Below are 15975 nucleotides of genomic sequence, written 5' to 3'. Positions count from 1 at the left end.
ATTGGAACATGTCAAGAAAAGTGCAGTGATTTGAAAAACTTCGTTTTACACTTGAAAAATCATATCAAAGAAGGCACCAGAGTGCCATGTCCATTTACATGCAATAAACAATTTTCTGTAGCATCAACATTGACTTCACATTTATCCAGAAAACATCGAAACTCTTCAGCAGAAAGTTTGCGTCGTACTATACTGCAGTCAAATGTTTCAGTACAGATGCCGTATGGTGAGGCATCTAACATGGCCGAACACTCACATCCACAGTCTGAATTCTTTGATTGTGGTGATGGCATAGAGCAGTTGGAGAATGCACTTTTGCCAGATAATGCAGATGAATCTCTTTTTTTGAAAAACATGGCTCTGTTTTATCTCAAGTTACAGGCAAAGCATATTCTCCCATCATCTGTGATTCAGTCGGTAATTGAGGGGATGCAAGACATCCATGATATTAGCCAGTTTTATTTGCTACTCAAGCTAGGGGAAAAATTGATTGCACTTGGTATTTCTGAAAATGATATAAAGAGTGTTTTTGATGTCTTGCAAACTGATGATCTTTTTCGGAGGTCTAATATTAATACACTTAGCACTGATAAGAGAAGAAAGTCTTTTTATAAAGACAATTTTAAGTTTGTGGATCCTGTCCCAGTCTGTCTTGGTCAAAATGAATCTGGCAAGGAAAGCTTTGCTCAATACATTCCTATTAAGAAAAGCTTAGAAGCACTGTTCTGCTGTAAATCAGTGATAGAACAACATAATAATTCACGATCTGAAGTCAGAGCAAAAGATATCCTCTCTGATGTATGGGATGGCAACAATATTGATGAAAATATGCTGTTCAAAACTGATAAAGATTCATTAGCTATAATCTTGTATGAAGATGCTTTTGAAGTTGCCAATCCACTTGGTTCTGGTAAGAAAAAGCACAAAATTCTTGCCGTTTACATGACACTTGCAAACCTGCTGCCTCATTGTAGGTCAGGCATTGACCCTATGCAGCTAGTTCTGCTGTGTAGGGAACAAGATTTTAGATTTTTTGGACAAGATTTGGTCTTTGCAACTCTGGTAAAAGACCTTAAAGACCTTGAGGAAAATGGTGTTGAGTTAGCGGATGGAAAGGTGCACAAAGGTACATTGTGTGCCATAGCTGGCGATAACCTTGGATCACATTACATTGGTGGCTTTGTTGAGAATTTCAGTAAAAGTAAAAACTTTTGCAGATACTGTGAAATTGACCGCCAGACATTTAACTCAGCTCCCCTAACAAAGGCATTAACAAGAACTGTGGAGTCGTATGAGCAAAATCTTAAGGATTTGGATGCTGATCAAACTAAAATTGCAATTGGTGTCAAATGTAATTCTCCCTTTAATGACCTGAAATATTTTCACGTTTGCCAGCCAGGATTACCTCCCTGTCTTGGACACGATCTTTTTGAAGGTGTTGTGTCATTTGACCTTGTTTTGTATATCGATCAACTTGTGAATCAGGAGAAACAGTTCACATACACTGAACTAAATCATCGTATTAACCAGTTTAAGTATCTTGGGAATGATGCGCGTGATAAACCAGTTGAGGTGACTCCTGGTACTGGGAAATTAAGTGGACATGCAGTTCAGAATTGGTGCCTTCTCCGGCTTTTACCTCTTTTGGTTGGGGAAAAGATTGTCTGTCCAACTGAAAATGAGGTATGGCAGTTAGTACTTCAACTCAGACAGATAGCAGAGCTCATCTGTGCTCCTTCCATTAATACTGGTCAGATTGCATATTTATCAGTGCTAATAGAGGAGTATATTGAGACTCGAAAGGTGTTTTTTCCAAAGCATCCCCTTAAGCCAAAGCACCACTACCTGTGTCATTATCCTGAACTCACTGGTCGTTTTGGTCCACTTATTCGCCTCTGGACACTACGCTTTGAAAGTAAGCACTCATACTTTAAACAGTGTGCAAGAAAATTGCACAATTTCAAGAACTTGAGTGCTACATTGGCAGAAAGACATCAACTTCTTCAGGCTTACCTAAATGCTGGAAGCCCTTTCCCTGAAAATGTTGTGGCAGAGAGGGGAATAGAGTTTCATGTTAATGACTACAATGATGACATTCAAGGATCTGTTGCTTGTCTTAACTTTCAGCCAGGGAATACAGTAGCATGTAATGAAGTGACTGTAAAGGGAACACTTTATAAAAAAAACATGCATGTTGTTTTGCAGAAGAATGATGAGGGAATTGTGTTTGGGAACATTCATTTAATTATTGTACATGACAATTGCAATGTGTATTTTGTCACAAAGAAAAGTCAGTCTTTTTGTCTTATAGACCAGGGAGTTCATTGCTTGAAACCACAAGATCAAGGCTACCTATGTATAAATCAAGACAGTCTACTGGATTACTATCCTCTGCCAGAATATTCATTGTGTGGCTTGTCAGTAATTGTTCTCCATCATTCCTTCCCAATTTTTTAGAATAATGTCTGGAATGAAAGAAGTCCTGAAAGATGCTGTACTGTTGGTGTTGCCAAGCCTATCTCCAGATGTAACCAACCAGCTTGTTGAGAAGCTCATGGGCCAAGGTGTCGAAAGCTTGGATGATTTGATTTATGTAAAAGAAGATGACATTTTGGAGTTTATAAGACCTATCCAATGCAGAAAACTTCTTAGTTCATGGAAAAATCAAGGTAAAGATAAAGTTGATGTAAAAAAAAAAACAACAACACAAATATAGTATATGAAAATTTATTCATATGAAAAGGATTTATTCACCCAAAAATGGAAACCTTGTCATTAATTACTCACTCTCAAGTTATTCCAAACAAGCAATACAATCTTTCATCTTCAGTACACAAATGAAGATATTTTTGATGAAATTATCAAAATTGAAATTGATGAGATTATTATTTTGTAAATAAAGTGGTACATTGTTTTTAGTTTCTGGGGTTAAACAAACCACTTCTAACATTAAAGTTAAACCACTGGAGTCATATAGATTACTATACGGAAAGTGGAAGTTGAGTATACTGTCTATAAAGGGACAGAAGTCTCTTGGATTTTATCAGGAATATCTTCATTTATGTAACAAAGTGAACAAAAGTCTTTCTGGTTTGGAATTACGTGAGGGTGAGAAATTAATGACAGAATGTTTAATTTTTTTGTGTGAACTATCCCTTTTATCTGTTAAAATGCATTCCAGTACTGTTTATTATGTAATTTGATACAATAACTGATTATTTATTTATATATATAAACACAGAACATCAAAACTGCACAGTCGTACTGCCACCTGCTGAGGTTCTCCCCTCGGTTCCCCCCGAAACAAACACTACTCTTGGTTCACCTCCATCAAGCTCCTCAAAGCCAACATCAAGCAGTTTAGCATCAGCCAGTGCCACACATTCATGGACTGAAAATTTCCAAGTTCCCTGGAACTTAATGCCAGACGGTATAAAGACTGCTGTTGAGAATGGACAGAGACCTTCTCCTTCTGATCGAAGACAAATGATTAGAATCCTTGCTGACGAAATGAGAAAACATGACAAGAACCCCACCAGATCACAGTGTCTCACTGTTAGTCGCAAAATAGTGAGCCAGTATCCAAAGTCTTTTGCTGACATGTTGGGTGACAAGCAGGTTGGGGGTGGATATGAATCTGTTCTTTCACAGCTGAAAGTACGCATAGAGCACCTGAATCGAACAAATACACTAAGTCATCATAGGATCCAAAGAAGTGACACCGGAACTACTAGAAAACGAAGTTCCACTGACTCGTATGGTTGTACAAGATGGCAGCCTGCTCTTCCACCTGGTGAAACTTATGACAGTCTTGAAGTGAAACGTCAGAAGATTGAGGAGATGCATCTTCATGAAGGAATCTCTGGAGCAGAGAGAGGAGACGTTTGCAAGCTCATGGAGGGAACCTATTGGCTTCAGCGTCACATGATCAATGCAACCCCATCCCCTACAATTGCAGATATCAAAACTAAATGGCCATATCTCTTCACACAGAGGCATATATATGGACATTTTGAACAGCTTACTGACAAAAAAGTGCTCAGATGTTTGGAATTGTCTATACAGGAGTGTGGACAAATCATAATTGAATTTTTCAAAAGCAAACCAACCAATGATGACATTCGAAGTATTCTCTCCAGAGGTGAAAATGATGTGGATGCCATGGTCATACAACTACTCCTTGCACACTTCAAAGAGAAGTTAGATGGGGTTTTCCTTCAAGCAGATGTAAATAGAGATCATTCAACCAATCTAATTTATCTATAATCTCTTTTATGGATTGGTCTGTTGATCATGGTTGTACTGTCTTTTTAAAAATTTGTTTCAGGAATTTGCGACTCCATCTGATGTCCAGCATTCTCTTCATTTGCCAGAGAGTCCACGCCTTATATTTCTTGGTATGTAAACAATAAAGTTGTTTAACCTTAAAGTGAAGAGCAAGTCATCATTTACTTGCCCCACTGCAAAAAAAAATGTTTTACTTAACTTCTATTTATTTTTTGTTCCCAAGTGTCTTTTTTTTTGCATGAAGAAGAATTTACTAGACAAGTAAAAATAATTATTGTTTTCCGAAATGTTATTGCAAAAAAAAAAAAAGTTTAAACAATTTTAAGAAAAAAAGACATCATTTTTACTTGTCTAGTTTATTATTCTTGATGTAATAACTTGTAGTTATTTGTCTGGAATCTAGACAAAATAGTAACTAAGAAAAGCATTTTTTGCAGTGGGTTGTTGTTTCAATATTGTGACTTTTTTCAGGAAGAGAATGGTGATGGTATGAGAAATATAAAACAGATTTTAATTGGCAACATATGTATGGAAGAATCAACTGTGTTCAGCAAAATTGTGTGGTTGTGAAGTCCAGCTAATTAACTCTAACACTACTTTCATTTAACCAGGGAAAACTATTCCTCTAAATAGGAAATTGCTCATATAAATTAAATTATAGTATTACTGTATTGATGAACCCTACCCAAAAGCACTACTAAGGCAGAATGAAATGGTGTATCCTGTGAACAGAGTTCTTTTAACAGTTATGTAGAATTATGAATAGACAACTACATAGAACCAAACTGGAACCCACAATAATATTATTACTTTTTCCTTCTGATTTTTATTTTTATTACAGGTCAATCTCTGAGCAACCAGCGCTGGATGTTGAGTTTGGAGGGTCAAGTTGTGTGTGAAGGAGCACAGCCCAACTTCATCACTGGCCTGGCAGCGCTGTTTGCCTCCTTCTATAATTTCAATTTACAGTACCAGGAAGAGGCAGCATGCACCCTTGAGTTTGTTCAGAGGTAAGTCATTAGCATATTTGAAATATATGTTTTAGACTGAATTGTTTTAGACTGAATTTTTATAAACGTTTTGTACAGCTGACTACTGGGAATAACAATATGGACCTGGTTTCACACACTGCAAAACATGCTTTTCTTACTTAGTGTTTTTGTCTTGTTTCCAGTCTCAAAAAAAACCTTAATTTGGAGTAATTCCCTTGGAAAACAAGACATTATATCTTATCTTATTTTACGTATCTAGTAAATGCATCTTGATTTAGGATTTTTTTTTTAATATTCGGACAGGAAACCAGACAAAAAGAAAAGCATTTTTTTGCAGTGCAGACAGGGCTTAGCTTAAAGGGTTAGTTCACAGAAAAATGTAAATTATATCATTAATAACTCACCCTCATGTCGTTCCAAACCCGTAAGACCTCTGTTTATCTTCAGAACACGGTTTAAGATAGTTCAGATTTAGTCCGAGAGCTCTCAGTCCCTCCATTGAAGCTGTGTGTACGGTATACTGTCCATGTCCAGAAAGGTAAGAAAAACATCATCAAAGTAGTCCATGTGACATCAGAGGGTCGGTTAGAATATTTCTGTTGTGAGTGCGTTCACAACACTGCGGTGACGCTGCTGATGTGCTATCTTTGTTATTGGGCACACCAGAAAACACGTCAGCAGCGTCGTGAACTTGCTCAGAACCGACCCGGAAGAGAAGACAATGTTGAATAAAGTCATAATTGTTGTTATTTTTGGATCAAAATGTATTTTCAATGCTTCAAAAAATTCTAACTGACCCTCTGATGTCACATGGACTACTTTGATGATGTTTTTCTTATCTTTCTGGACATGGACAGTAGACCGTAGATACATTTGCAATGGAGGATCAGAAAGCTCTCGGACTAAATCTAAGATATCTTAAACTGTGGTCTTACAGGTTTGGAACGACATGAGGGTGAGTCATATATGACATATTTTATATTTCGATGAACTTACCCTTTAAGCCAGGTCTAGGCCTTCGTAAAATAAGGGTATTTAAAGGGATGGTTCAGAGTAAAATCAACCTAGGGTCATTTTCACCATGACATTGAGCCAAACACCCCCCCCCCCCAGAAGCCTTTTCCAAAAGTTGTGTCTCGTAAATTACCCCACTAATAATGATGACCAGAACGGTACCAAACTTCTACAGTAGTACAAATAGGTTCTGTACTCCTAAAACGAGGGATTGGAAGGTTTATAAGTACATCAGGAGTTTATTAAATAACAATTGCCTGACGGCAAATGCTACCGCTAACACAGACGTGGAGGTCACTTCCGTGATTTGGTACAAGCTTGTAAGGGCTTGCGCCATCTTAGTATTTGGCTCAAGGTCATGGTGCAAAGGACCCTAGTTTGAAATTTAGTTAAATTAATGAAGTCACAAATGTTTGGACTGGATTTGGCAATGTGTGCTCTACATAAACAGGGTTTATGGCTGCATTTCAACTCACACTCTGGTAGGCCCTGATTCAGTACCTGATGAGGGGATTATATTGTTAATAAGCTGGGTGAATAATGGTTAAATCTCTCTCTCTCTCTCTCTCTCTCTCTCTCTCTATATGCACAGTCTATAATATTTGATTGTGTTTTTTCCTCTTTTCTGCATTTTAGACGCTTTGTTGACATCAATCCTGAACGTGGATCAAAAGCAAAAAAAGGAAAAGTGACTTCAAAGAAAACTGGCCAAGTTGTGCAAAAAAAGAACGCCACTGTAAGCCCACCAGTTTCCTAACTTCTGCGAAAACTTGCAGACTTTGAATGGAACTTTGTTTAGATCCTGTCAGCAAGTACATTAAAAGTAATTATGATTACTGCATCGTTAATTCCATTTATAAAATACAACTGCCATTTCAGCCATTGAGGTTCTATTCTTTTTTTGACTCTTTACATTTCTGAAAAAAAGGTACATTTGTTTAAGGTTAACAAGATTACTTTATTATAAAGTGTTAAGTGTTTAACTAACATTTTAAATGTAAAAAAAAAAAAAAAACAGCTGGCATTTCAGCCAAATGTGTTCATATAAGGCAAATGTCTGGTCGTTGCTTTTAAAATAAATGTTTTAAAACACAAATAATGTTGTTGGTTTCTATTTTCTTGTTTAAAGTTCAGAGTATAATGTTTTCCCTGTAAAAATGTTTTTAAAAATGTCTGTAAAATTGTGGTATATGCTGTATTTTGTAATTGCAGTGCAGTACTGTTAATTTAGGAAAATACAGTATGTGGCTGGCAACCCACCTGCCAGTATTTTACTGTAAATTTACAGAACAACGGTTTACAGAACTAGTACTGTAAAAATACAGTATGTGGCTGGCAACCCAGCTGCCAGTATTTTACTGTAAATTTACAGTACAACGGTTTACAGAACTAGTACTGTAAATTCTGTTTACAGTACTAGTTCTGTAAAAATACAGTATGTGGCTGGCAACCCAGCTGCCAGTATTTTACTGTAAATTTACAGTGAAAAGTTTTACAGTGTTTATTATCCTACAGTTATCCGGGGCTGCGTTGAGATGGGCAGAAGTGTTGTGGTTTCAGGAAACTGCGGTCACCTCGTCCTTCCAGAACTTCATTTGTCATTTTAGAGAAGTTTTTGGGGATATAGACAATGACTCCTCCACAGATCTTTTCCCGATAGATCCCCCATCAAGCCCCGGATGGGTTCCCGATCCCCCGTTAAGCCCAGGATGGGCTCCCAATGTCCCGTCAGACCCCGCGCCGTCTCTGCATCTCTGGAAGCTGCACCTTGGGCTTCCAGACCGGCGATGTCGACCTGGCCCGTCGAGCACTCCACTCCGCTCTGGTTCCGTCATGTTTTACAGATTAAATTTTCCATTGTACTTACTGACTTACACCTCTGCATGCAGACACTCAACTTTGCAAATTAATTTATATAATTAAAACCCAGTCCTGAACCGGGAGAACCATGTTCTACAGAATTTCTTCTGGATTTGCAGCGTGTTTTGTTATATGCATGTGTTGTGAAGGATTTGCAGCTCGTTCCGTTATATGCATGTGTTGTGATGATTTGGAGCGCGTTTCGCTATATGCATGTGTTGTAAGGATTTGCAGTGCGTTTCGTAATATGCATGTGTTGTGAAGGATTTGCAGCGCGTTTCGTTATATGCATGTGTTGTGAAGGATTCTATGCAATAAACTTTAGTGTTTAATTGATCCTTATAAGCACTCGTCTTATTTTTTTTTACATGCCCGAATTGTATAGTTGTATTTTACATTTTATATTTGATCTAGATTTTTAGGCTCTACTGTTAGTGTTATCTGTATGCACCAGGGATCTGAGAGTAATGCAATTTTAATTATCTGTATGTATGTACTGTACATGTGGAACAATTGACAATAAAGCAGACTTGACTTGATCAAATATTTCATCAACATTTACAACAGAAAAGTCAAACAGCACTTCTCAATCACGCACTGGCATCGTCTCACTATATAGCAGTATTTAAACACTCAGTCAATCAGATCAGAGGAAGTGAACAAACACAGGAAGAGCTGAGAGTATTTAAAGAAAGAGTTGAGAGAACATAATGAAGAGGAAGACTGACAGAAAGAGAAGATGGCTGATAAGTGTCACTTGTGTCTGCTGGGACTGATCTTTCTCTCTTCACTTCTCACAGGTAAAGACATATGTGTTTTTTCTTCAAGACATCAAGAAGCCTTGCTACATAGTTCTACATAGTGACCAGTGCTCTCGTTTATAAATGTTGTGTACGCACAACATGGGCATAGAAATAAGCATATTCAACATACGCATAACCAGATATATTGGGATTCAAAAAAAATTATCTTGGCATAAATATTTACACCCCGTAGGGACATTCTGGACCATGTGTACAAACTCATGGTCCAAAAAAAGAAATGATGTGATCAAGGATTTTAAACTCTGTTTTTAGTTTGATATACACACCAAAATTACATAAAGTTATTACGCAGAAGATATATTACAAAACATTATATGAATATAGACATATTTGTATGCTAGTGGATGTGCCTGATCTCTAGTTGCATGCTATTTTTTAATGACAGTGAAGAGTACTACAATAATTCATCCTTAAACTAAACTACCGATCTCATGTTATGAGAAAATATTTTTTTGTGAGAACAATGATTAATGATCATTGATATTATGGTGTACAATGCTGGATTCTGTGGTCGACCGGTCCATTGTTTGGTTTGAATAGATCCAATGATAATATCTTACTGTACAACTGCAGCTGGACAGAGGTGTTGATGTCATGTTAAGTCATCTCCACAGCATTATGAAAAAATACCATTGTATCTGAAGGATACTGTTACAGTGAGTCAGAAACGTTCGGATCCATATGCAGAACTTTATTATAAGAATGGTCGGACAGGCAGTAATCAGGAACAGTGTCAGGTATGTCAGGGATATCCAGAATCAGTAACAGTCACAAGCAGAGGTCGGGGCAGGCAGCAGAGAATCAGAGTCGGTATAAACAATCCTAGGTCAGACACGGAAGGAACAAACATAGGGAAAACGCTCGGAAATGCTTTACAGAACTAAACAAGACTTTGCAAAGATTGAAAGGCGGGCGTACACGGTGCAAATTCGGATGGTCAGAAGATTGCATGTCCATGCACACATCACGAGTGAATTAATCAGAAAATCATACGGATGAGGTGATATGCGAAACGATTTTATGACCTGCCGATTTCCGAAGCAATCGCACGAAGTTTATAGACGTGTCCGACTTGAAGCACTGCTGCACAGAAGGATCATTGCATGACATTAAAGTAACGTGAGAGCGATAAGAGAGCACACGGATCCAATGCAATCGAATCGCTCTCGCGGTACTTTGCTGTCATACAGGTGATCATTCTGTGCAGCAATGCTTCAAGTCGAATTTGCCTAATCTAACTGCTCTCCCTCTCTCATAACTGCATACAAAATATTGACACGAGCCGTGACTGTTTCCTACACATACAGATTCTTTTTCATGACTAGAGATAGTGTAAGGGGATCGAATATACAGTACAGAAAACCGTTACGTCTATGGAGAGTCCCCGTAAACTACATATGCGTGTGTGTGTGTGAGAGAGAAAGAGAGAATTAAAAAGCTTGGTACACGTTGCTAGAAACATCATTCAGCGCTCGCTGTTCGTGTCAGAGTTCAGCGAGTTTATCCTCCTGGTCAATAGTCCACATTCGCCGTTGCCCTGTCTTCTTCGTCTCTCTTCTTCTGAGCTACCCAATCAGAACACACACTGGCCCTACTAACCAATCACAGCACACACTGGCCCAGATAACCAATCATAACACACACTGGCCCAGCTAACCAGTCACAAAACACACTGGCCCAGCTAACCAGTCACAACACACACTGGCCCAGCAAACCAATCAGAACACACATTGGCCCAGCTAACCAATCAGAACAGACACTGGCCCAGCTAACCAATCACAACACACACTGATCCAGCTAACCAGTCACAACACACACTGGCCCAGCAAACCAATCAGAACACACACTCGCCCAGCTAACCAATCAGAACACACACTGGGCCAGCTAACCAATCACAACACACACTGACAAAATTAAAAACAAAATCAATACTTTGTAAAAGAGCATAATCGGACCCCTTTAAGGCAGATTCATTTTTGGTGGTGAAATTATTAACAAAAAAGTTGCAGGAATTTATAATAATATGTAATGAACATAAATTGTTTATTTTGTATGGATGATGACGTCACTGAATTCAATGATGAAAAGCCTTAAACTGAAAGTTTGCTATTGTCCTTTTGCATTGACAAACTATTTTCCTATTTGATACTGTAAAGCTGCTTTACTATTTTCATTACAAAAAAAAAAATAATAATAATTAAAAAGTCGCAACCAAATTAATAAGTAGGCTATGGATAAAGGTGACATTGTCTTCTCCAAACATGCAGACTGCCTATGATCGCTGGCACAGAACAATATCTGGCTGTTTGCTTAGAGGTCTTTTTACTCAGTCCAGCAATCTGCAAGCCTCTGACACATAATCTGTGCACATGTCCCAAGCTACCAAAAATAAGAATAATCAGTTTGATCCTGTAACCACACACTGCCAAAGCATTTGATAATGACTGATATTTTAACATTTTCTCAGAAAAACACAAGTCCATGCAAAGATCAAATCAACAGCCCTCTTCCAGAATCAGAATGTTCTTAGAAAGTTCATTAATGACTACGATGTCTGGAGTGTTTGGGTATTCCCTGAGAACACTTCTAAGGGAGTTTACATTATTATCATTCAGGTTTAAAAACCAGCTAGTTTTAACAGTTTTGTTTGTATGTATTGCACTTTGTCCAGATACTTTGCGCAGTTCTTGAGCTGTTATGTTTATGATGCAATCGTGACACGCAATGTAAAGTCCTTTAAACGCGGGGCATCCGTTCAGTGTGCTGTGGATTCCATTATCTTATCGCTGTGTAGTTAGCAGATATTTGGTCGGGAGAGTTTGCATCCGAGCTTTAAAAACAAATTTTAGGATATCTTCGTTGACGGCTGAATTTTGTAATGCAGAGTGTGAAACTGTATGATCCGCGCTCTGGCATGCAAGTTTCCCTTGAAGGCGAAGGTTAACCCAGTAATCGCGCTGTTGTGCTTGAAAGTATTGGAGGATTTCATACCTGCACGTCCGGCTGTTCAAACTCTCACTGGTTCCAGTGTGATGTATAGATGCCTCAGCATACACATTTGGATCCATAACCTGCCGATGAGTGATGTTCACCTGCTCCCCACTAGTATGTGCCCAGTTCAGCTGTATATTGTTATTGCTGCACAAATCATTCAGACCAGGCCAATCCAAACGTACTCCGATTCCCATTGCTCTGGTATCCATTTTTCCGCTAGGTTTCTTCCGGAAACCAAGGAAACCTGGTTCTCCATCTGCAACATAGGGGACCTTGCGTTTGCTCAGATCCAGCAGCAGTGAGCGCCGGGCAACTTCGCGAACTGTAGAGTCATCGTTATTCAACATATGCAGTAGATGCTTTACTTTAGTTGCTGTATAAATCCATTCAATGTTAGGGATCCCCAGTCCCCCTTCTGATTTATTCATAAACTTCTTGTTGTGTGTGTGTTAAGACTTAACCATTTTCTTACCAGCTGCATGGTCTTATTGTTCAGCTCTGTCAGATATTTTTTAGCAATGTGGAAGTTGGCAAACAGATGATGAATCTTGGAAAGAGCTATATCTCGAATGGCCTGGAGTTTCATACAGGTCGGTAGGGGACACTGGTCTATCAAGTCTAGACTGCTGGAGTATTCTTTGCAGATATCACTCACTTGCTCGTGCCATTCTCCTGCAACATTAAACATATGTCCTAAATAATTGTATGATTCGTGTCTTGAATAAACTCTGATTGTGCTTCCAGCGATTATGAATGATGGAGGCTGATCATACTTGGCCTTATACCATCTATTACCAACGCTGCGTCGTTCATAGAACACTGCACATTTATTATTCTTAACCTCGAGTCCAGACTATTGCAGAAAGCAGTCGTTGGTAATGACGTTCTCCTCTCTTGATACTATGAGGACATCATCGGCAAAAGCCTGAACTGGGTTTGGAGATGTAATGCCATATACTGTTCCAGCAGTTTTATTTCCTCAAGGGAATGAAGCATTACGCTATGTGGTAAAGAGCCATAGGCGTCTCGAAAATTGTGAAATAGCGCATAGAAACGGGAGGATTCATGTTTGGTTTGGTAATGGTTTTTATACTGTACAAACTGTATATTCTATGGCCCTACACCAACCCTACACCTAACCCTAATCCTCACAGGATTCTTTTTGCATTTTTACTTTCTCAAAAAAAAAACTCATTCTGTATGATTTATAAGCGTTTTGAAAAATGGGGACATGGGTTATGTCCTCATAAGTCACCCTCTCCTTGTTATACCTGTGTCATACCCATGTCATTATACAGAGTTGTGTCCTGATATGTCACAAAAACAAGAGCACACACACACACCCACACACACACACACACACACACACACACACACACGCACACACACACACACACACACATTATCTGAATTATCTTTGTAAATGATCAATAGAAGTAACAAAACCAGGTTATGTGGTTACTATGGCTAAAAGAAGAATGATTATTATTTTAAATAAAAAACCTTGAGCACAGACCAGCTACTATATTTCAAATCATACCCAGGTTTTTTTTTTTTTTCAACAAGGCAGCCCTCAGATATTTGGTTCTGAATTAATATAAATGTAATATATATATCCCATAATAAAAGAGAAGATTTAAAAGAAGGACTTGTGGAAGTTAGGACTTGTGGAAGTTAATCTTCTGAACAGTCTAAACTCAGTCTAACTGAAAGGAGTTTAGTGGCATACAGAAGCTCACTGAGAGAAAGAAGATAAACTGTCATCAGAATGATTCAGAATTCACAGTATGTCTAAACTGGGTTCAGAGATGATCTCTGCTCTCCTGCGGTCTAACTCACATGTTTCCAAACCTCAACAGTGAGATCACAGATCTGAAACACTACAGCTCCTATAATTAATACTCTATTTTAGTTATGAATGTAGAATGGCTGTCAACCATCTCAAGATAGTAAGTAGATCTTGACTCTGCACTAGATGCAAACCATCTCTGTTAAACTGTATATGGAATATGATGATCCCATAATCACTATTATCATAATCATCTGTAGAAATCCAGCAAATAAATGAGCTGTACATGTTCACTGATGGAAGTGTGGAGACAGCAGTGAGCAGATTCTCACCTGAAACTTAAAATCGTGAATTCCTCGAGGAGTGTGGGACTGGTTGAGAGAGTCTTGAGTATCATGAGTTTCTCATCCTCATGTCTTCATCAGATGGTCAGTTTGACAGATTTACAGTAGCTAAATCTGTTCTCCTCCAGCGTGTGCTCAATGTTGTCATGTCATGAAATACAGTTCCTCTGCCTTCTGATGATCTCCGTCACTTGAGCCCCTTTCACACTGCACGTCGGACCCGGTGTCCTTCTGTGTGAAAGCAAACATGTCCTGGGATTGATTCTGGCATTGAACCCGGGTCGGGGACCTAGTAGCATTGGCGGGTTCAATCACGGGACGAGCGCTGTGTGAACAAATGCCAGATCTAAGGTCATGTCGTAGTGGGTGACGCACGTTATTGCGCGACTCTTTTACCGGCTGTTTTGAAGGAAGATCAACATTCGCAACAAAAAAAATACGTGCAAACTGTAATAAAGCAGAGATCAGTTAGTTCCTCACTTTTCTGCGCTGACGCCGAGATCGTTCGCTTGCTTCAGTGAAAGTATAACGTGCCTAACGTTTTTCACTCGAACATTACACGTCACGCCCTGATGTCATGTGTTGTTACGGGATCTTTACGGGTTATGTGTGAAAGCACGCACATATTCCGGATTATCACTGGCAGTGTGAAAGTGCAAAATCTAGCGACCCGGGAACACTTTACCCGTGTATTTGCCGGAATCGCAGTGTGAAAGGGGCTTTGGAGAGACACATTTACACCCTTGAATGTGTGGAAACTTTCAAGTTCCTCATTCATGAATCTTGTCTCACAGACAGCAGTGTTCTCAGAATCAGCACTGACTATCTTTCCTCTGAAGAAACAGGTGTAAGGCCTGCGGGGTCATCAACATCTTCAAATTGGGGTGTGTGCAGTGTTGGGGAGGCTCCTGAACAGGTCTGGGATCTGCTGGTCCTATGTGTAGATCTGTGCTTTAGCTACATCAGTCTCCTCAGTCCTGCTCCTGGAGGGACTCTTTCTGCAGCTTAATTAAACACACCTGAATCAGCTAATCTTGGTCTTTGAGTTCACTTGAACATCACAGGTGTGTGAATGAGGAACCCTGCTTCACATAAAATCACTCAAATAAACACTTTAGAAACACTGCAACAATTAAACTAAAAGTGAATTTGTAAATGGACTACAGCAAACATGTTTACCAAGAAGTTCTTCTGTAGAAACCTAGCTAAAGAAAAGAAGAGGAACCGTGATATGAATGTGTGAGAATTCACAGCATCATCCATCCAAACCGCCGTGTTCATAGATGATCTCAGATCTGTGTGGGTTAAACCAGTCCAAACTGGGTTCAGAGATGATCTCAGATCTGTGTGGGTTGAACCAGTGCGGTTAAACTAACTGCATAAACACTCTTCAGAAAACACTAGACACAAACCACAGTGAAGCAGCTTCACAGAAAACTAAAGGAATGAATGGAAAGGTGATGTTCTGGACTCTTAAAGACGTCTCTGAGCAGCACGTGTTTGTCTTCATGCTGATGTGTGTCTGTTGAAGCAGCAGCATGTTTTACAGCATGTGTTTTTATGGCTTGTGTTCTGTTCATGCTCTCTTGTTTTCTGACTTGTTGAATAGTCTTTATGTAACTGTGTTTAGTAATTGTGCAAGTGTGGATTTTGAGATGGGTCTAAAGTTTGGTCAAAGGGTTGGTGTCAATATGCGAAAGCATTGCAGAGATAAAATCATTTTGATATTGTGCCATAATGTGTTTAACAGCAATAAACTTTGTGCCAGCATGGTCTGAAGATGATCTGAATTAGTGCTACCACGACGCGTCGACGTCATCGATTACATCGACTACAAAAATACGTCGACGTGCGTGAAATGCGTGCGTCAC

At 39.0% G+C, this 15975-nt stretch overlaps 2 protein-coding genes across 2 annotated transcripts in view; both read left to right on the top strand.

Annotated features, from left to right (window-relative positions):
* LOC132096058 (uncharacterized) overlaps positions 1-15975 on the top strand; it is a 332561-nt gene that overhangs the window by 69565 nt on the left and 247021 nt on the right. The gene's annotated exons all lie outside the window — the stretch shown is intronic.
* On the top strand, positions 2433-7157 carry LOC132160460 (uncharacterized). Its single transcript, XM_059570167.1, has 5 exons — positions 2433-2669; positions 3242-4227; positions 4328-4397; positions 5129-5297; positions 6930-7157. Exons 1-5 carry the CDS (start codon positions 2462-2464, stop codon positions 7048-7050), a joined length of 1554 nt encoding a protein of 517 aa, XP_059426150.1. The 5' UTR covers positions 2433-2461; the 3' UTR covers positions 7051-7157.

This window comes from Carassius carassius, chromosome 1 (genome assembly GCF_963082965.1).
Source record: "Carassius carassius chromosome 1, fCarCar2.1, whole genome shotgun sequence".
Classification (NCBI taxonomy): domain Eukaryota; kingdom Metazoa; phylum Chordata; class Actinopteri; order Cypriniformes; family Cyprinidae; genus Carassius; species Carassius carassius.
Note: the sequence above shows the minus strand (reverse complement) of the source record. Positions and strands in the feature narration are given on the sequence as shown.